The sequence below is a fragment of the Crocodylus porosus genome, unplaced genomic scaffold (assembly GCF_001723895.1).
Source record: "Crocodylus porosus isolate Cpor-Errol unplaced genomic scaffold, CroPor_comp1, whole genome shotgun sequence".
Lineage (NCBI taxonomy): Eukaryota > Metazoa > Chordata > Crocodylia > Crocodylidae > Crocodylus > Crocodylus porosus.
This window is the reverse complement of record NW_017728920.1, coordinates 10,038,789-10,061,684: the sequence shown is the minus strand read 5'-3', so window position 1 is coordinate 10,061,684 and position 22,896 is coordinate 10,038,789. Positions and strand designations below refer to the sequence as shown.

The 22,896-nt window shown below is 40.7% G+C and overlaps 1 protein-coding gene across 3 annotated transcripts in view; it reads left to right on the top strand.

Moving 5' to 3' along the window:
- Positions 1-22,605, top strand: part of UBE2D1 (ubiquitin conjugating enzyme E2 D1) — a 33,181-nt gene extending 10,576 nt beyond the window's left edge. The window contains exons 1-7 of one of the 3 annotated variants that reach the window (XM_019538584.1): positions 7,361-7,376; positions 7,478-7,509; positions 10,121-10,238; positions 10,751-10,828; positions 11,140-11,245; positions 14,807-14,900; positions 20,757-22,605. In XM_019538584.1, the coding sequence (XP_019394129.1) occupies positions 10,188-10,238; positions 10,751-10,828; positions 11,140-11,245; positions 14,807-14,900; positions 20,757-20,802 (375 nt within the window). In that variant the 5' untranslated portion in view covers positions 7,361-7,376; positions 7,478-7,509; positions 10,121-10,187 and the 3' untranslated portion in view covers positions 20,803-22,605. The other 2 variants (XM_019538582.1, XM_019538583.1) reach the window with 2 other exon arrangements.
- The last annotated feature ends 291 nt before the right edge of the window (positions 22,606-22,896 follow it).

Sequence of the window (22,896 nt, the reverse complement as noted above, 5' to 3'; positions counted from 1 at the left end):
TCCAGCTGCGTGGGGCTGGGCCTCTGGCCTGGCTGGCCCTACAGGTTGCATTGGGCTCCCAGTCTGATCCAACCACGCAGGAAAGGGACCAATGTAGGGCTTGGGAATCTGGTAGAGGGGGAACAATGGTAATGTTAATTGGCACCACTTCCCCTGCCCTCAAATTTCTAGACCTGTGGGGAGTACCATGGTCCAGATTACATGGTTCCCTGGGCTGGAAGTTGAGCACCCCGATATTAATTAACAAAACGGAGTAAAAGAAGGCAGGGTAGTACAGACAGGGAACATAGTTGGGCATGGATTTTTAAACTAAGCCGCATACATAACTTGTACATGTTGGCCCCTTAACCAAGACATGTAATTATTTATATTGAAACAAGGTAGATGTAGGTTAAATATAAGCAGGAATTTTCATACTATAGGGCAGCAAAGTGCTGGAACAGATTGCCTAGAGGGGCTATGCAGTCTCCATCACTGGAAGTGTTTAAGAGCATATAGACAAAAAGTGTCTTTGATGCCTTAGAAAAAAGCGATCCTGTCTTAAACAGAGGTTTGGTTAGCTAACTTCTTGAAGTCTCTTCTAACCTTGCTTTTTTATTGTCTTTTGACTTGCAAAAAGGCAAGTCAAGTTTAAAGCCAAGCCATCCTGAACCATTACAATGTAGGGTTTACATCAGTACAGAATGTCTTTATTGGGAATTTGTACCAGTATATCTATATATTATGTAGGTGGGTATGTAAGGAATCTCCCACGTCATTCATTTTTAAATTCAAGATTACAGCCATAGTGAAAGATGAACTATTTCCTGTGGCCACCATAGTGGAAATCAGATGTTTCCTGGAACTTCGGTAGAGTGCCATAAGTTTGTTCCATGATATATTCCCCTGGTTTGCGAGGACTTGTTGGCTTGCATCGTCTACCAAAAAGTCTAACAAGTGTTTGCAGTTCTCAAGAAAGTAATATAAGTCTTATACTGCGTTACTTCATCCATTTTCTTTGTATAAAAATGTATGCCTATCACTGCTTGTCCTACCCCTGTGAATAGAGAGACCAGTTCTTGATGTATTGATTATAATCTTCTATGTATTTTTGAATTTTACAAAAGTAGTTTTCTATACCAAAAGTCAGTTGCTTTGACTTCTCTGAATCTCTGTTCCTGGAAACTTTCAAGAGCAGTTTAGACTAGGAGTGGGCAAAGTGTGGCTTGCCAGGCCATTCTGTCTGGCCCACAGGGCCCCTAAACATTTTAGAAAATTAATATTTATCTGCCTCTGGCTGCCTGTCATGGGAGCTGAACTACATGACCTTGTTAGGTCACTTCAAGCCCTACTTTCCTATGGTCCTATGAATAGGGGACATCCTGATTTGTTCTCATTTGTGACAAAGGCATAGAAGAACAATTTAGGAGCACAAGTCCTACAGGTTCTTTAGAAATTGATGCTCAGTATATACATCTAAGCCAACATAATTACTGGTGGTGCCATCCTTTTATATCAGGTGTATCAAACATACCGCCCACAGGTCAGATCTGGCCCATGGAGCCATATCATCCAGCCCGTTGGTTGCAGACTACCCCCCAGCACATGTGGCATGCAGAGTTGGTTTGGTGCACAGGTGCTGCACGTGGCCCGGGGGCTGGCACAGGGCATGCACTCTGTGCTATATCCCACTGAACCAGCCCTGCACACTACCTGCAACATACACCAGCCCCACTCTGGGGCTTGCACTGCAGTCACCACAAGGGGCCAGCGCTGGGTGTAGGCAGGTAGCTGAGGTAGTTCTTGGTGGGCTGGTAGAAACGCATCTCCTCCTCCACTCAGCCCCACGCTGGGTTGACACTGTGCACTGGCTCCAGCATTGTCTGATCCATACCAGCCTTGGAGCCAACGGTGGGGCTGATCTGGCAGGGCACAGCATGCAGTATACACCCCATTCTGGATTTTTCTGGGCTGGTTCAGCATATGAGACACCAGTTCCAGCCCACATGCCACTTGCAGCTCCAAGTGGGGCCATCACATGCTGCACATGGCACAGGGGCTGGCACAGGAAGCGTGCTGCAAACTGTGGTCTACCAGATGGCCTTGCATGCTATCTCTGGTGAGGTCAATCCAGCCTGCAGCTTGGCCCACCCCTGATTTATGTGGTAATTATTATGTTAGAGTTAGATATGATGCCTTTTAAGAGAAACCTAAACTGAATTCATGTTATTTAGTCCTGTCTGGGTGCAGGTAAACCATGTTCTTGTTGAAATTTTGATGTAGTAGTGTTTACCAGTTTATATGGGGCATGGATTTGCTTTGGCTTGATTTTTTTTCCCCTAGTCTAAGGTGCACTGTCTTCATATAGTTTACTGAGCCATTTTGAGAACATTTTTATTTCATTATTTCCCATCTAAGGAAATATTACAAAGAATTTTTAAACAGTTCTAGCTCTGGCTAACTGAACCCAGCAGAGACAGTAATCCAAGCCTACCCTTACTGTAGTACTAGCTAAAGGATTGCAAGTCAAAAGTGAACATGCTTATAAAAATGTCTGCTTGCTAGAGCCTTGGCTATGCTCTGACCATTTTTAATTGCACTGGATCAAAACTGGCAAGGAACAGTTACATGTTATGGCCTTTGAGGAAATGTCTTTCTCAGGACGTTTCAGATTCCATGAATTTAAATGTTTGCCCAGTGGCTCCAATTTATAGCCCCTGTGCTCAAGGAGAAATGCTTGTTTACACTGTAAACTTCAGCTTTTTCAAGACTTGTGGTCTACATTTTGCATGATCAGTACATATAACTTTGTACTTATCATCCAGCTAATCACTGTAAGATCATTACTGCCTATTTTAATGTTTTCTAAACTTTTGATACATGGGAGAGACTTTTTTCCTGGATTAAAATTGGTGGCACACTTCACTTGCTGATCCATGGGCTGGATCCTACCACGTAGGGCAGGTATGGCCAGGGCCCCATCCGGCCCTTTTTTACAGCACATTTCTGTAGTGTCAGGCCCTTTGGGAAACACTTAACTAAACGTTCTGCTTTTGTAAGTGTGTATGTGTAGTATTTTAGTGCTTCTGCTTAAATTGGTATACAAAAACAATTTTCCAAAAGAACCTAAGGGGAAAAAATCGTACAACTACATTTTTTGAGTTCCATCTCTAAGAATTGTAAATTGTAATGATGGAGGGTTTATTCCAGGGGCGGGCAGTTATTTCAGGTGGAGGGCCACTTTATGAGTTTTGGTGAGCTGTAGAGGGCCGCATGGGTAGCCCTGCTCCTTGATAGTTACCTCACCCCCTTGTCACCCTCTTGGGACCGGAAGTCCCACCTCCTAACCACTGACCTTTGCCATCAGATGTCCCTCCCCTAGTCCTCTGGAAATGCTCTGTGTGGGGGAGAGCGGTCACCATCTTAGAACCAGAAAAAAACAAATCATTCATTAAAAATAAACAATAATTATAACATATTTTAATTTTATTATAAAGAATATTTTTGTCATGATTCGTGTTTGCATACTGTATAGAGGTTATTGCATAATAATTCAAAAATAGATTCTTAGTCTTGTATATTGTGGAAGGATTGTGTATGGTGGGGTATGTGGGTGTGGGTGAGGGGTTTGTGAGGGGGAGTGTGGTGGGCATAGGGTATGTTGGAGGCTTGTATACATGTGGAGGGCTATGGGGGCAGGGTGTTTGGTTTGTGAGGTGCGAGGGAGGGTGAGAGGTGTAGAGATCCCCTGCATTCCACTCATAGCACAGCAGCATCAGGTGGGGTGCTCAGGGCGCAGGTGCCCAGCGGGACATGGTTCCTGCACACATTGCAGTGAGGGGCGCAGCCCCCACTGGGCTGTCTGTATCGCTGGTGCTCCCTGTCACTCACGCTCAGCCCCTGCATGCCCTGGGCACAGAAGGGGTGCCCCAGGTGCTGGAGCCAGCTGCCTTCCCTGCCCCCAGGGAAAGGTGCCTGGGGCGTAGCCCTGGCATGGAAGGCAGCCAGCTCCAGCACCTGGGGCTTCCCTCCCGTGCCTGGGGAGTGCACAGGGTTGCACTTGAGTGGCAGGCAGCACTGGCAATACAAGTGGCCTGGTGGAGTCTGTGCTCCTCACTGCAATATGCTGTGCTGGCCAGAGCTGTGCCCTGCTGGGCACCTGCAACCTGAGTGCCCAATCTGCTGTTGCCACTGCCTGTCGGGGCTGTGCACCATGGGGGAGTGGGGGGAAGGGATCCCTACACCCCTTCACACCCACATGCTGCATAGCTGGGCTCTACTGCCACCGCCTGTCTGGGTGCAGGCTCTGTGCTCCTGCCAGCCCCAGGCCCACGCTTCTGCCCAGCTGCAGCCCTGCCCCCACCACTTTCCTACCTGCTGCCCAGAGTCAGCAGGAGACCAGGGAAGCAGAGCAGATCCTAGGGAGCAGCAGCAGCAGCCCCACCCGGAAGCTGTGTGCAGGTGGGACTCTTCTACCCACAAGGGTGGGAGCAAGGCACAATAGGGTATATTTGGGGTTGTGTGTACACATGGGCGCCTTGCTCCCACCCTCATGGGTGGAAGGGCTGGATAGGGTTGCGGGGCACTGAAGGCTGGATGAAAGTGCATGGTGGGCTGTATTTTGCCTGCTTCTGATTTATGCAGTGTGACTTGCTTTTCTTTCAAGACCTCTGACCATCTCCGCCTCCTCCCCTCACTTTGTACCAGTAATTATCCTGACTTGCTGTCATCTTAAGAAGTTGCTTGATACTAATGTCATGACTCCTGGAAATTTGAGACTTGTTGATTCCCTTCTTGTTCTAGTAATGATTTGGCTTCAAATAGATTACTAGTTGTACGCCCTTTTGGTAAAATCTGAATCTTTGGATTAAAAAGGAAAACACATTTTTAAAAGATCTTCCCGTTGCTCTCATGGGACGAGGTATAGACTAGAATGATCTGTCTGGAATTCACCAGCAGAATAAAATTACAGCCCAGTATAGCTAAGTGACACTACTTCAGTGTGTTGTGCAGCTGTTGCCTGAAAAATATGAATCTAGTTATAGATTAACTGGATAGCAGGATGTTGTGTTGACTGGCACATTCATTAGGTGACAGTTCATACAATGCATCTTTCTGAATTTGAGGGCAGCAAGGGACATACATGCATAGCAAGTGACTAAAATTTCATGCCGAGTATTTGCCCTTTGTTTCTTGGTAAGTGGAGGTGCCTCCTGGGTAACTGATATGACTTGTAATCTTTTCTTGTGTAACAAATTGAGAGGTAAAACAATGTCATCGCAAGTGCAGCAGCGTAGCTCAGTGGTCAGGACTCTTCATAATATATTGACTATATATGCTGCAGTCTTAGAGCATGAGCATTGGACCTGGGTTGTCTCTAGAACAAATCTTTGTAAATGTTGAATGTTCCTGCAGATAAACTGTCTGAAACTAGTTGTCTTGTGTTTAATTTACTATTTCCTAGAACAGATACTTCTAGACTGACAAATAATAAGGAGCTAGATGCATTTTATCTATAATAATTATAATCATGAATTTTTCAAAAGTCTTTTTGCAAGCATATGCATGATTTGGATTTGGGGTTGAGCAATTTTTGGTTTGGGTTTCCACTTTAGTCTTATAAACAGTAGAACTTTGGCCAGCAAGTTGTGACAGGGAAGGGGTGTGGTAGAAGTAATGCCACAATCCAAATTCTACTTAGAGAGTAGTACTGAAAGCATTTGCAGACCTACTTGCAACTTGTACTCAGAACTTAAAACTTTAAAAGTCAGTTGAGGAACCTGTACCCTGTAGACTATTCTTAATGGACCATTTTGAAACTGACACCTTTTAAGTACATCTAATTAAGTAACTTACATTTTTTTTACATCCCTTAATTAAATATAATTTTTCAAAAATGACTCTTAAATAAGAAATGCACTGTAGTGTTGGAATGATGATTGTTCAGGAAATATGTGAATGGTAAGGGCTTTTATGAGTGATATCTTTTGTTGGACCAACTGCACAATTGGGATAGACTTGGATAAGATTTTGGATTTTACACATTCTTTTTCAGGTTACTTATTGTAGCAGCAGTGTTTATTAGCTGGGAATTGGGGAAAAAAGATACTTAAGTACAGTAGAACATTAAACAAAGTAATTCATCCATCATATTAGATAGATTCTTAGTCTTGTATATTGAACTAAAACATGCTAGTTTATTTTTCTTACTATCGTCCTTGCTTTTTATCTTGCCTAAAATGGCAATAAATCAGGTGTAAAAAGACCACACTTGTGTGCATAAGCAAGAAGCTGGTTGTGACAGTTAGCCAGTGAACCATGCCAGCAAAGGGAACCATTGCTGGTATTAAGGACCAGTGGAAATCTCTGAAATGATGTCCTTGGAAGGACTTAAGTTAATATAAAAAAAGCCCCTAAAATAAAAGTATGGTATGGGAAGGAACTACATATTACCCAAGGCAATACGACATTATGTCATGAGAGAGACCACACCTGTATTTATAAAAATTAGGTTTCTTTAGATTTAACCTTTGTCTTTGTTTTGTTAGTCCTTATGAAATATAAGGTTCATAAGCATGAAGAATTGTTCTTTTGGAGGGGTTAACCAGGGGTTAAGGCTTAATTATTTCCCCTCCTTGGTTTCAGGTGAAGTTTCAGATATGCTTCAGTAGTACACTTGTAGACCAATTTGAAGCAAACATTTCACAGTCTAGTTTAAATTAGTTCATATATATACATTGGATCACACCTGAAATGTTCTGCATGACTTAAAGCAGGAGTAGGCAATATTTTACAGCTGCAAGCCAGAATAACCCAACTTTAGGTCAGAGGCTGGCTGGCCAGTGCTTCGATCCTGCCACTACTGCAGCTTGTCTCTCCAGCTTCCTGGGGAAAGCACCCACAGAATGGGACTAAATGCTGCCAATGCCCCATGTCCCAGGAGCCAAAGCCAAAGGTTCTGTGGGCCAAATAGTTTGCTGACCTGCCTTTAAGATGAAATACAGTTCAACATTTAAGTGTTCCTAACTAGACAGTTAACACACAGCTTTTGAAACTGGGACTTCATTTTTTTTCAGTTCCTGAAGTGGGGTATTAGTTTACAGTAAATTAGAGCTGCTTTTCTTTCATGTATTCATCACTAGTAAAATACTACCTTCATGAGCTGTAAGCACTATGGGGAACATTCATCTGTTTGGGGGAAGCTACACTTCGTTTTAAACAGTATAGGCATATTTTATAAAATCTTCATTTAAAAATTGTTTTGATTCCTCTTAAAGGTGCTTTGTTTTTCTCTCTCTGTTTTAACCACAAAATGTTTGCATGTTTTTTGTAGGAATTAAGTGATCTGCAGCGTGATCCACCTGCCCATTGTTCTGCAGGACCCGTTGGAGATGACTGTAAGCATCTCAATAGCTTATTGCAAAGGTTTTGGCATCTTTACAGTGCTAAAAATTTAGACTAATAATGTAATTCTCCTCCCCCCCCTTCTGTCTTTCAGTGTTTCACTGGCAAGCAACTATTATGGGACCTGTGAGTATGTAATTCATAAAATTGAAATTGGCCTATTATTTTGATTTTTCTTTGACTCTGAAAGGTCCATTTAAATATAATCCGAGACTCGTATTTGGGCACCTGTGAACATGTCTCTTGGATTTAAGATTTTTTTAAACAACTTCTTTATGTACTCCAGCACTCTAGATCTTAAAGTATTCTACATACTCTAGTTTGTAAGAATTCCCTTTCTTTATTTATTTAAAAATTCCTCCTTGTGCTCTTGAAATTAAGGGCAACTTTAGTGGGTGCCCAAAATGCATTCTACAACCAGTTCTTTACCAGGTAATTTCTTATGAAAAGCCTGCATTTCAGGGATAGTCAGTTAAACATGTTTCTAAAGGAAAAACAGTTTCCAAAGGGAAAACAGTGGTCATAATCCAACATTAAAATAAGTAGTTCTAAATAAGAGTAGCGTTTTACGAGCTGATCTTGGTCTTGAAGGGCATATCTGCATTTGTGAACTTGGGAGTGCCACTGACAAAACTGTTTCACCCTCTTGGTGTGCACCAAAGTCTAGGAATTGGGCAGTGTAGTGTTTAAATTGAACATACACCCAGAGTAACTCTTTGCGCTTCTTGGCATGTGCACAGAGCTGCTTTATGCTGGCTACGCTTCCTAATTTTTGGGTTTTGGCGTTTGGATGGGAACAAGTGGACAAGTGTGCTTGTCAGCTGTGCTTTCAAGATGACAGAGGCAGGCTGTGCATATGCTAAGAGTCAAAGTTCAACCCATTACTATGATGTGGGTATGCCAAAAACAGATGTTTTGGGGGTTTGGTGTCACAACAGTTATAGAAGCTGAGACTATAAGTATAAAAGTTCTGCTTTCCTCAACTGGAGGCGGGCCTGGAAGGACCTGATAGAACCTTGCCAAGGAGATGCATAGGGAAGGGCAAAAGTCCTTAAAAGTAGAAGCCAGTAAAAGAAGCCTGTAGAAGATTTGAGCTGAGAACCTGAAGGAAGAGATATTTGCTCTCTAAAGGTGATTACTGTCTTAATAGTTTTCTTATGGACTGTTCTTGATACTTTGAAATAAGAATATTTGGTTCATTCAGAGGGCCATACTAACCTACCAACAGGAGAGATTAAAGCAGTATCCAAGTTGCAACATTACGGGGGGGGGTGGGCGGCAGAAGAATGGAGTTGTCACTGCTCTGAGATGGCTTATTTTAACATCTTCAATACAACTGCTGCTGATTTAAGTATTAATCTAGGAATGGTGCATTAGGATTTATTCACTTCTTCTCATGCAAATGTTTTTTAGAAGATTCCTCTACATGTCATACAGGTGATATTTGGCCAGCTTTTTCAAGGCTAGTATTAATATTCATACCACTGCTGTTTAGGAGCTGGTTACATAACTGGTTCAATGATTAGTTTGAGTCTCCCTGTGCCCCTTTGCTCTGCTTTAATATCTTAAACATTTATTGTTTTTTCCATTCAATTTTTTGTGCTAAATGTCTTACTGACAATACTGTAAGGCTTGTTCACCACAAAAAACAGATTGAAGGATAATTTTTATAAAGCTAGATTTTTTTTGAACTAATAACTTAAGTAATCAAACACTAGTGTGCACATGCTGATATACCTTTCCCTTTTGTAGTTCATCTTCAATATTGTGTCACAGAAACCTACTTTTTCTCCATGTATTGTACATTCGCAAGAATTATGTCACCTCTGTTTGAAGATGGGAATGGATCCATCTTTCAGTTTTTCTCACTCATATCTGCTAGTAAGAAAAGCCACAGTATCAATGTGAGGTAGTTCTTCCCTAGGGAATAAGAAAAAGACATATATTCTAAGTTATCCTTTTTTTGTTAGGCTGAAAGGAATAAAGGAGTTAAACTTGCCTTCAGAATTCACTCCCCATGTCTGGAAGTAGGTTGACCTAGTGTGCTTCTCTGTGGGCTGTTCTCATTTCTTGTACTTTACATATGAAACTGTGGCATCATTTTTGATGCTGAAACTTAAGCTTTATTTAAAACTTTGAACCATTTTAGTTTGCTTGCAAGCTGTCAACTTAAACCAAATGGAAGCATGGTGACAACCACTTTTGCTATTATGTGAAATTTGATGCCTTAGCAGTTCTATTTATAACTTGTCTTGCTTTGCAACAGTGCCTATGTTTGGAAACACTTTAAAATGAGGTGTTCATGTGTTTTTTTTTCCCCTATTATACTCTATCCTAAATAAATTTAAATTGCAGCTTATATTGATTCTCTTTTAAGGTGGATTTTTTTTCCTCTTCACACAAAAAAGAATGATATGATTGCCTTAAATAGATTCAGGGAGCCTAAGAAATCGGTGTACTTCCACTGCTTTGTGGTAAGCATCTGATTCCTTAGCTGTTATGTTTAATACCCAGGAAATCTGCCCATTTTTGGCTTTCCTTAATTAGAAGTCACAAGAATGCTTCAGCTTTGAGGCCCTTGATAACCTAATTATAGAGGTTTTTTCCTATGTAATTATGAAAATGAAGGGTTCTCTCAACAAATGACTTGCAACAAAGTTATTTCTCTTTTTTTAAACTATGTGCAACCTGGACATAAACCTGTGCACATGTTCTCTAACAAAATGCATGTTCACAGATTTGTACAGGTCACAAAGATGTTGTGAGTTTTAAAACTCCCTGATGTCACCATGATCAGCTGAATAATGTGGGAAAAACCTACTCTTTGCATCTGCAAAGAGAAATCACTTCTTAAGGTAAGTATGTTTGTGACAAGCTGGAGGACGACCCCAAATGTAGCAGAGCAGCTGTGGCTGTAGTGCACAGAGGGCAGACTGGGGAGGACCATCTCAGAGTTGTGTATTCCTTGTGGTGGCATGGAGCTGAACTCTAGAAGCACCTTGCAACCCAGACACTGAGGGAGAGCTAGATTGGAGCTGATGGATTAGCAGTTATGTTGATCCACCAGTCAAATGTTGTTCCATGTCTCCTAGAAAGCAGTACTCAGTAGTTGTGTGGGCTACTGCAGCAGTGGCCAAACCTGGCTTTGCTGTTCATTCATAAAGTTGTGGGAGGATTGCATCCCTCATTATCAGCCACACACCTTCCCAGCACATAGCCCAGTGTTGGATTGTGTGCTGGGGGAAGGCTTTGATCCAAGATGATAATAGTTTGGGAAAGGCTGTTTGAAACCAGAAAAAAACTAAATAAAACCTACCTTCAGCAGACTTAGGGTTTGTTTTATTTTGTTTTGTTTCTTTTCCTCTAGCCTGACAGTGCGTATCAAGGGGGAGTGTTTTTTCTCACAGTACATTTTCCAACAGACTATCCTTTCAAACCACCAAAGGTAATACTTAATTTTCCTAAAACTGTTATGAAAATCCTGGGTCCGTTCTTTGTTTCATTCTTTTTTTTTGGCTTAATAAACTTTTTGCAGAGGTTTAAAGTAAAGCATCAGCAGTGTGCTATCTATTTTTATGCATATGTCTGTCTGGCAGAGATTTCTAAAATAGAATGTATCAACAGTGAACAAAAACCTATACTGTGTCTTTGGGATGGCCACTCTGAAAAGGTGTGCCTGGGTGTTGAAGGAATAATATTAGATTCTCTTTTGCAATAAACAGAACCTGAAGCTGACTTTTTTTTTCATAATCATAGATTGCTTTCACAACAAAAATTTACCACCCAAACATAAACAGTAATGGGAGTATTTGTCTTGACATCCTGAGGTCACAGTGGTCACCAGCTCTGACTGTATCTAAAGGTAACTTCATAGATGTGCTAATGAATTTCTATACCAATAACGGCAATGATGGTAAACATTTTAATGTAGCTACGATGCACAGTTCAGCCTTATTGTGACTTATACAAGTAATTGCTGAAAAACAGGAATGTCATGAGGTGGGAGTAAACATTTATCCTGCATGCTGTTAAGTGGGAAATTCAACAAAATCTTGTATTTTGCTTTCAGACTGTGCAAGCTATTTTACACTTCAGCTATCAACTTAGATAGTGGATCTTATGTATGATTAGTAGCTGTTTTAAATTTATGCCATTAAGTGCAAGATGCTATATATGGGAAAATAACTTGGATAAAATGCAGAGTATTTAATGTTAAATTTGGCTTCTGTAAAATCTGTATCATAATTTGCTCCTGCTAGAGGTAGAAAGAATAGTAGCCCAAGTAGTCTGATAAGTTGGAAAACTACAAAACACGAAATTTCAGCTGTAAATAGAAAAACTTGTATTGAGGCATATATAGAATATTGGATCACTTAGTGCTTTAGACTCCTTTTCACTTACGGGTATAATAATATGGATATGATGATGATTGGGGTGGCCTGCACCCTTCTTCTTGTGGGCTAAATATTGCCTTTAATTAAGCTTAGGGACCTACCTAAATTGTGATATCATAATTTTCGTGAAAATCATGAAAAACGGTGGTTTCCACAAACACTGCAAAAAACAATGATTTCTCCGATTTTTGTGCAGAATTGACCGAAAAACAGGTTACTAAAAATAAAATGATGGCTTCCCAGTGAGAGCCAATGGCTGCTGCAGTTTGGTCTCACAGCCCACTGGAGGGGCAGGGGAGCCACTGGCATGAAAGGGAGCAGCCAGAATGGCAGCCACTCCCTCTGGTATAGATTGGCTAAGGGCTGCCTTTTGTACAGCCTTGCCCTCTTGGCCAATCAGCAGTGAGGGGAAGAGCTGCAAAAGGGGCAGCCCTCTTGGAAAATCAGCAGCAAGGGGTGGGGCCACCATGATAAGCTTGGATAAATAGTGACTAGCACTGTGATCATTTCACAAAATTGCCCATCTGCCACCTTGATTTGGCTAGGTCCCTAATTATGCTTAATTTTGAGAAAAGATAAATTGTTTCTACTACATGGTGTCAGCTCACCCTCTGGGTATGGTCAGTTGACCCCAGTCAATTGGTCTTCAGCAAGTAAAACTCTTATTTTTCTAAATATTCCAATGTAGTGTTAGATTTTCTCCAGTCTTGAAGCATGCTGGCTCTTAGAATAGTGAGGTCAGTGTTATGCCTTGCACTGTGGTTCAGATCATTAGAGGTGTTTGTAGGTTCACTGAATTATGGTTGACTGCTTTCATTTCTCATCCACATCTTTACTACACATGCAGACAAGGGAATCTAAAATACAGTTAGTTTTACCATGGAGTTTCTCTAAAATGAAAGTTAAATAATGTAAATATTAAGTGCTTAACAAAGCACTAAACAACGTTGTCTTTTAAAAGAGTGTCATTCCATTTGCAGTTCAAGCAAGACAAAATTGTTAGTCTTAATTGATCTAAATTGCTCTATACAAATGTAGCAATTATAGTTTCTTGTATAAGCAGCTGGTGCCCACACCCACCAGCTCTGTATAACAATCTTTAAAAAATTCTACATTTATTTAGCTGTTAACACTGATAATTGGGAAAAGTTGCTTAAGGCATATCTTTACGTATGTATGAAGTAATCCAAATGCCAATATAAATTGACCCCCGGCCTGTTGCTGTACAATATATACCTTATTGCCTGTTGAAGACTTAGTTAATGTGTAGTCAGACATTTGCATCATTATGTTGCTTCAGAACGTAAATTCAAGATTAATTTAAGCATTCCCCTTAAATACTTCTTCATTAGTGTGAAGTGGTTTGCTTACATTCCCTAGAATTACTCTTCAGATAAAGTTATTTTAAAAAACTTCATACACAGGCATATTATTTATGACTGTCAACCCATTTCGGTTTTTTGGGTTGTTTTTTTAAGTTTGTTTAGTTGTACACATGTTCTTGTTGGCTGACATAAAGGATTCTGACATTTACCGTATAGCTAACATTAGGCTCTGATCATAGTGACCATATAATTATAACCTCTTGAGTTGTCTAATATTAGTGACTTATGTTGATCTTCTGTGCCAAATATATCATTACAAAATGTCTGAAATTGCCACAGCTCAAAATAGTATTAAATAATTCCAACCTTTTTAATTAAGCAAAGTATAACATAACATGGGTACACAGCACGTATTAGAAAAAGCACACTTTATTGTGGACTTCCATAGGTCATTAAGGAAAATATAATTTCCCTCTGCAAGATGTCTGAGGTTTTCTGGCTTTACGCCTGCTGGTTGGGAGGTTAACATAGTTTGTATGATGAGATGTAAGGGATTGTTTTTGTTTTTGTTTGTTTGTTTGTTTTTAGTCAGTGAGATGGATACCTTTCAGACATGGGTTTTTGGGTTTTTTTTTCCCAAGAAACAAATTCTTAAGTAGACTTTATTAGACATAAGATTGCCTCCATAAAGCAAGTTTAATTCATCAGAGTAAAGGCTGGCAGTGCTATCAGTTGACATGTCAAGAACGATGTTTTCTTGCTGTAAGTTAGCAAAATCAGCGCAGTATTTGCAAATGTTTCCATGGCTCTGAATATAGACATGCTGCTTTCCCAGAATCTGTATGCTAGAATTAAAAGTATCAAATGTCTCCAGAAAATAAACTAATACTCGGTGTGCATTTTAAATAAGGTAAAATACTCATTCAGTCTTACAGGAGAATACAAATCAAAGTCAGCCACATCTTACACCAAAATCTGGTTGTGTATGATGATGTGATGTAACTTACATTTGTAACCGTGTTATACTAATCACTTTATATTGATCATATGGACACTGTAGGCTTTTCCTGTATCAGAAATGAACACCTGGGCTTTAATGTAAAATAGCTTGCAGTCTTACTAAAAGTTCATATTCAGTTATATAATCATTTTAATATGGCAGGGTTAGTGCATATAATTAAATGTCTAGGGATAAAGATCTGCAGTCAGTTTCTCTCACACACATGTATCAGTGGCATAATTCTAGCAGGATCTAGATCTTGGGTTGTACGTTTTATGGATACAGACTGGAAGGACCTGGGTTTGATCCCAGGTGAGGACAGTGGGTTTCCACTCATTGTTTCTACTTCAGCATAGCCCTGAAACCCACCCAGCCTCCCATCCAGTGGACACTAGGAACTACCTGGGGGTAAAAGTGGCTGGAGCATTGTGCTGACTACATAATCTCCTTCTCATGCTGAGGTTAAAGAAACTGTGTAGCTCACCTTCACTGCTCCAGTGGGCCTAAATGGCCTCTAAACAGAATATCTTTTACCTTAACCCAAGGAAGTGGACTGCAGGCCTGAGTAGGTGTTCTGCATAAAACTGCAGGATGTATAGTTTGACAATTTATGGGAAGATGCATGTTAACTTGAACATATTAAGACATCTAGGAAAATAAAACAAAAATAAAATTTTATTTAATCTGTTTTCTCTTTCATCTAGTTTTATTGTCCATATGCTCCTTACTTTGTGATCCTAATCCAGATGATCCTTTAGTACCAGATATTGCACAAATCTACAAATCAGACAAGGAAAAGTGAGTATAATTGTTTTGTTGTTGTTACTTAAAGGTTTGCTTTTGATCTGCTACACAAACTTTGCTCACACTCTTACAAGAGATTCTCTTCATCAGTCTTGCAAAACTCAAATGCCTATAGCTTAAAGGATTTGGTATACCTAACAAGAATATTGGTAATTGCCACAGACATTTGGTGTACCTGTTTCTCTAAGAAGGGAGAAGGCTCTGGAGATAGCTGAGTGCAGGAAGGGAGCACTTGACTAGAAAGGAGATAAGCCCAGGCCCAGAGCCAGGCAGTCTTGCCCTAGCTGCTGACACAGAAGGAGCTCCTAGGCAAGCAGAAGACAGAGGGAGACTCTGCACTCCCAGGTGTTAAGAGAAGGCAGCCTTAGAGCTGAGGTAGGGTCTGGTGGCTTAGGAATTGAGACAAGAGGTGGTGGTGGTCTTAAGACGACCTGAGCTTGGGAACAGAGTGAAGACAGGACCAGAGAAGATTCAGTGTCTGGGGGGGACCAGGAGGATCCAGTACCCAGGAGGGACTAGGTACTCATAGGTAACCAGAATTGGCAAAGTGCCAGGGTGCGGGCAGACAGACTGATCTGAGCCCAGGAAGGGGCTCGGAAGGCTGATGGTGCAGGAACTGCAAGTTAGGGCTGTGTGAAATTTCATCGGCTGTTTTGTTTCAGCACTGTTTCGACTCATTTTGAGGTCGAAACAGCAAATCGAAACAAAACAAAGGCTTTTGAAACAGCAAAATCGAAACAGGCTTTCGAAACATTTTGACCATAGCGCTGGGGATGGGAAGTCAGTCTAGCTGGGCTGAGTTCCCTTCCCCAGCTAGATCGGGTTGGGGAAAAGAAATCAACCCAGCTAATTTTGATTTTAGGATTCAAAATTAAATTCTGTACGAAATGCTGTTCTGTGGAAACCTCAAAACTCAAGGCAAAACGGAATGGTGCCATTTCACACAGCCCTACTGTAAGTCCCAACTGTGGCAGAGACTGGGCCCCAGTATAGGGCTAGGAGGTGGTGCTACTTGATAACATCTATGAGGCATAGGTGTGGTGTGTGGGATGGTTGGAGCCATGTAATAAGACCTTAAGGTGCTGAATAGTGACACCTGAACAGCAGCGTGGGATCAGGGATCCTCCAAAGATCTAATAACAACATAGTTTGGCAGGCGAGGTGAAAGGGAGCAAGCTGGAGAAGCCAGGCCAGATCAGGGACTAAGCACCTATTAGGGGGTGTCATGGCCACCCCTGGTACCAGTGCCTGCTACAGTAATATATACTCAATTAGATTACATTAGAGAAATATAGGTTAACATAATTAATCTGATATGTTCCTAAAGCTTCCCATTAAATATACAGGATGGAACAGTTAAGATTTTATTATGTGAAAATGTCCCAAGTAGAATATATTGATATAGTCCCAGAACAGGATCCTGTAATTAATGATTCACTAGAGTTTTGCTCTGCTAAAAAGGTTAGAAAATACTGAGTATGGGTTGTCAACTTTGACACTTAATTTCTCAACTCTAACATACCTAAAATATAAAGAATATTAGGAAGTATTTCTTAAAATGCTGAGGGTCTTTGCTCATGCAGTAGAGTTATTCATCTAACAAGAAGCAACATTTGCCTTTTTCATTATGAAGCACTAATGTAGACTGGGGAATTTATTGTATTGGGGAAGGAAACATAATTAACAATTAGCTGAAGCGCTACATGCTTTCACAGTGGAGAGTTTAAAGGGTTTAATATCTAAAGATCCCAACCATACTGACTGAATTCCTACCTGGGTACTGTCCTTCCAGTGCAAAACTGTTGGACCCTCAGAGTTTTGATGGTTGCTGGCTGTCCCTTTTGTACATAGTGGGTAGAAACAGATGTTATCTGATGTTGCATTTGTGCCGCAATAACTATTTATATGGCAATACAGATACTGAGAAAATACATCAGTAATGAGACAAAAGGTACAATAAATTCTGCCACTTTAGAATCACAGAACTGGAAGGGACCTGTACGATCATAAATCTGGTCCCCTGCCACAGACAGAAAGTATTAGGCGCAGATAAGCTCAGCAAGGTGCTTGTCCAGCCTCATCTTGAACACCTCCAATTTATTGCAATTGACATCTATTTGCTCTGTGGCAGTAGAGCATGGGCAGCCGCCTGTGCTCTCCTGCCACCCAGGGTAGGTACTCAAGGATGTTGAGGAGCCTAATCATGTGTATGCCTTGTAGAATTGGGCCCGTCAAGCCCCCAGAGCACCTGGGGCCTGGTATGCACCTTTAAAGCAAAGAAAGTCAGGATTTCCCATTTATAGAGACTCCTCTTGGGATCTCCAGGGGCACATCTCCACAAGCGGAGGGAACCTGCATGGATCCCTGGCATAGATTCTGGCATGAGACAGTGCAAGAGTCAGGGAATCCCCAGTGCCTCATGCATCCGTGCTGGGACCTGTGTTGACTTGTGCCTCCACATGAAGCATGGGTCAATGTTGGTTCTAGCAAGGAAGTGTGGGGCAGTGGGAATTCTCCTGCTTTTGTGCCTCTCTGAGGTATGGATCAGCACAGGATCTGATGTGGGGCAGCAACGGACCCAAGAGATGCCTAGGCAGGGGAACACACTGCCCCTTGTCCTGCATCAGGCAGGGGGCCCAGTGTATGACAAGGGGCAGTGTGTGTCACCCAGTAAAGCAGATCAGCTGTGGTGGGACATGTTCTGCCACAGCTGATCTGTTTCTGTTTGGCACAGTCTGTTTTTACAGAGAGCCTCGCGGTATTGTGATATAAATAGTAATATTGTAAAGATCACTTGTGGTTCCAGTGCTACAGATATTGCAGAAAACAGGTTAGACCAATATTACAGACCCTGTGAGACCTTCAAAACCATGTATGACCCACAACCTGAAACCCCATAAAGTGACAAGATAAACTTGTAACTTCTTACTGCCAGTGATTGATTGTCACTAAGAGCACTTCCAGATTCACAGATTTAGGTTTTACACTCTGGGTCATCCAGTTGGTGCCTGGGTTGTGTTTTGGTTATCTGAGATTCAGGCATGAAATCCAGGCCCTGTTGAATTGATGGTGAATTTTTGAGGCAGCATATTTCATCCTGTTTCTTAGGCTTTTTCTTTTTTGGTATGAATGGGATGCATTCTTTGTTACTTTAATTTGGTGAACACATTATCTGTATCCCTAGAGTATTTGTGTAATACCTGGAGACGGTAACTTTAACCATTTGTAACTTATCAAGAAGCTGGTGCCTACTGTAGCTACTAAACAGAATACCTGTAATATCAGCACTAAGAGGAAAGGTACTTTCTAGTTGCATGTGATCAACATTGACATGTGAGCATCCATAGATTAGAAGGGAATGGGCTATATGTACCCATGTATTGAAGAACTTCTGAGATGCCTGCAGATAGGATGTAGTTCCTTCTTACTGGGTAGAATTCATTGAAGACAACTACGGACTTTGAAACCAGGCAGTATTTGTCAAATTTTGTGGGTTTCCTATTGTGTCAAATGGAGGTTATAGTCTTATTAAATTACATATCTGTACTAAACCAGCTTCTTGTAAAATATCCTTCCCATCAATAAAGTATTACTAGACAGTTCATTTGGTATCATCAAATTATCTGGGCTATCTTTGTAAACACCTGGCCCAATGCTTGAAGTTGATATAAGGCATTATGTTATCTTCATCTTGATGATCATAAATCTACCTTGCAGCCAAGGTAGATTATGATCATCAAGATGAAGATATCATAATTCAGCTTTTGCCTGTTCCCCTAATAAATACCCTATTTTCTTACATACTACATACCCCAGAATATAGGTCAGAACCAAGGAGAAAAAAATCTTTCCTTGTAGTGAGTGAGTAACTGAGTAATAGCTGCTAGAGAGTAGAATCTGTTCGTAGTTCTACTGCCTGCAGATTGCTTGCAGATTTTACTTTGCTTTTGCCCTGCAAAGGGAGAAGCTGCTCTTACTGTATTTCTGGCTTATAATGTGCACACCAATTTCCAGCAACTGTTTTTTGGGAGGAAAGGTGCATACTGTATATGAAAAAATATAGTATTTCTTCTGTTTACCTTTTGTTGCTAGGGATTTGATGCATCTTTGGTTTTTGTGGCAGTTTACATAGTTTGTTTCCTCCACTTTGGAAACTATTGGTTTACTGAAAAACTTCTGAACTTATAGTTTCATAGTTGGTTGGGTCGGAAGGCACCTGAGCAGATCATCAAGTCCGATCCCCTGCCATGGCAGGAAAGAGTACTGGGGTCAAATGATCCCGGCAAGGTGTTCATCTAACCTCCTCTTAAACACCCCCAGGGTAGGAGCCAGCACCACTTCTCTTGGAAGTTGGTTCCAGATCCTAGCCGCCCTGACAGCTAGCGCCCTGAAGTAGCACCTCCTGATGTCTAGCCTGAATCTGCCCTCTGCCAGCTTGTTATTTCTAGTCACTCCTGGTAGTGCGTGGGGGAACAGGGATTCCCCCAATGCCTGCTGGTCCCCTCTGACTAGTTTGTAAATGGCCACCAGATCCCCCTTCAGCTTTCTTTTGTGGAGGCTGAACAGGTTAAGGTCCCTTAGCCTCTCCTCATAGGGCCTGCCCTGTTGCCCCCAATCATGTGAGTGGCCCTTCTCTGGACCCTCTCCATGTTGTCCACATCCCTCCTGAAGTGCGGCACCCAGAACTGGACACAGTACTCCAGCTGTGGCCTGACCAATGTCACATAGAGGGGGAGGATTGCCTCCTTGGACCTGCTTGAGATGCATCTGTGGATGCATAACAAGGTACAGTTGACCCTCCTGACCGCATACCCACACTGTCAGCCCATGTTCATTTTGGCATCGATGATGACTCCAAGATCCTTTTCTGCTTCTGCACTGATGAGAAAGGAATTCCCCAGCCTGTAGGTATGCTGCTGGTTCTTCCTTCCCAGGTGCAGTACCTTGCACTTGTCGTTGTTGAATCCCATCCTATTCTCATCAGCCCACCCCTGTAACCTGTCTAGGTCTGATTGCAGCCTATTCCTCCTGTCTAGCGTGCCCACTTCCCCCCAACATCCTAGTGTTGTCTGCGAATTTGAACAGGGTGCTTTTTACCCCCTCATCCAAGTTGCTGATGAAGATGTTGAACAGTGCGGGCCCAAGGACCAAGCCCTGGGGGGGACCTCACTGCCCACAATCCCTGCAGGTTGAGTAGGACCCATCCACGACCAGTCTCTGGGTGCGACCCTCCAGCCAACTCTTTAATCTCCAAAGCTAGGAATCCAGTCATGGGAGAAAGGGAAATTATTTGCCTGGATGTCCTTTTCTTTTTTTGTCTTTTTTTCCCTTTTTTAAGGCTCCCCTTATTTGGGAAGTTTAAGCAATTTGGCTGGCTACATCTTTTTCTATACATGACTGTAGAGCTGGTAAATATAAGTGTTTGCATTATTCTTATCTGCTATTACTGTGTATCAATAACATTCGCCTATTATTGAGTAAAAAGGTTGTGGCCAGTCTGAGGGTGTTGGGTCTGCCCAAAACCAAGGTATCTGAGTCGTAAATCCAATGGCAACACAATGTGCTGTGGTCTCATCCTAAATCCTAACTAGTTTCTTTAGTATTTTCATCTGCTACTTAAGTCAATTGTCAGAAACTGCACATAGGCAGCTACATGCTATAGATATTTTATTCTGTTTAGTTGTTCTTAAACAGAATTGTTATAACTTTCTTGAGTGGGCAAGATTGCACCTAGTGTGTCATAAAAGTTGGTGAGCTTAGTGATAGCTCATTTTTTATCAAACAGTTGTAGATATGGTTGTCTATCATTAACCTATCTCTAATTGTAATGCCTTCTTTCTACATATACAGATACAACAGACATGCAAGAGAATGGACTCAGAAATATGCAATGTAAACTTGTGAACACTTTTTCATACACCACAGAGTACTGTAAATTCTAGGTTTTTTCAAAATTAGAAGTAAATGGAGCACAGTTTGCTGTTTCAGTGTACCATGAGGCCCTTTTGATTTTTTTACCCATGCGAGTGTGTTTCTGGAACAAGAAAAAAACAAGCTTCCAAAAATAAACTTAAGACTGTGATGAGAGTATTTATCCTTTTTGTATGCTTTGCAAAAGACATTTATTATGGTTTTTAAGAAACTTGGACATCTGTATCTTCAGCCTACAAGATTCATAATGCAGTTGTAAAGCAACCAAATTATTTTTGCTGGAAAAAATGTTTTTACATGATACTGCATGTGTCTTTTAAGATATGTTGTCAGTTTCATAAGTATGTTCAAATGTCATGGTTAGTTCATTTATGTAATTTGTATTTTTTTACTGTATAGACTAAATATATTTTATTTACCATGTAAGTCAGCTCATTTTAGACTTTTTTCTTGTGCACAGTATTGACAAAATACAACTGCTAGTAATGAATGAATGGGGTGTCTCTTCCCATATGATATTTTACAGACGGATTGCAAATTCTTAAAACCTAAATGATCTTTGCACTGTAATTCAGTATGCTGATTATGGAGAAACACTTGGATTTTTTTTATTTTGTTGGATACTTGAGTTTAATTTTATTGCAATGTGAACTAATTGCACTGCTATGTAGAAAGATATGTAACTGTCTTGTTTGTTGCTATTCACAACTGATTCTTCCCTCTCTGCTCCCTTCCTTTCTCCCCGCATAGTCAAATAACATTCTCGCAGTTCATTTACAAATCATACTGTAGCTTTTCCATATAAATAAAATGCATTTTCTACTATTGGTCTTGGCTGTTTTTTAAATCATGCATATCTTTGCAAGTGCTTGCTCTACACCTAAAAGATTAAACTATTATGTATGCATCTGAATTCCAGGCATAAGAGAGAGTGAAGCCATGCCTTTAATATTACTCCAAACTGAGTTACAGTTAACTTTACACTGACTTCAGCTCAGTTGAGAGAGTATACTATACCCACTTCTTGTGTAGGATTTCAGCAATGTTGAATCCCACACTAATCGCTTATGAACTATTTCCTTTAGTCAGAAAAGGTATCAGATGTTTGTTTAGAGACTTCGCTTACATTGGCGTAAGTGAATATTTTCAGTATTGGAATGTCACAGTATAGAATTTTCCCTTGTGTCTAACAGTATTTTCATCCACTACTGTTTGCATGTGAAGCTAACTTTTTCCTATTAACAGTTGTTTCTATCTCCTTCACAGTATGCATGCAGAAAACACACAATATGGGAGAAAAAACACCTTTTATATATACTTAAATAAAAATCATTTTAATCCCCTCCATAGATTATTTTAAGGTACTAAATTGCTGTGAAAATGCATGATTAGTTTATTACTTTCAATTTTCTGTATTAAGCTGGCTTGAATGGGAAGTTTGCCACCGAAAGAAACAGAAAATTTTAAGATAAGAATAAGATTTGGGCTTCACTTGTTTTTTAATTGAAGCAAACCTCTAACTGGAATGAATACACAGAAAAGAAGCATGCACCCTAGACTTTAAAACCACTGGAAATTTATTGATTAAAACTCCTTAAGTAGATCACTACCTTACAACTGTCCAGATTATTCAACAGTATAAATTAGTCACTTGTATGAGACTGTCACCTTTCTTTCATCCAACATGCAATTGACCTCAGACAAAAGCTTAATAGATTTAATATATTGTATTACACTGATTTTTTTTTTTTTAAGTGTTGTACACATCGGAACATGCCAACCTCTCTAAAATGTTCAGTAAAGGATTTTTGTAGTAATACATACAAGCACTTTCACTATACTTGAAATGGCATATTGTAGCTAGGGAGGCTACACTAGTGGTGTGTGTGTGTATATATATATATGTGTATATGTATATATATATGTGTGTGTGTATGTGTATGTGTGTGTGTGTATGTGTGTGTATCTCACTAATTGGTGGCAAAGAATTCTGATTAATAGAATGCATCCCCAGAGCTTTTTTCCTCTTTTTCTTAGCTTGTTAATAATAGGCTCATAC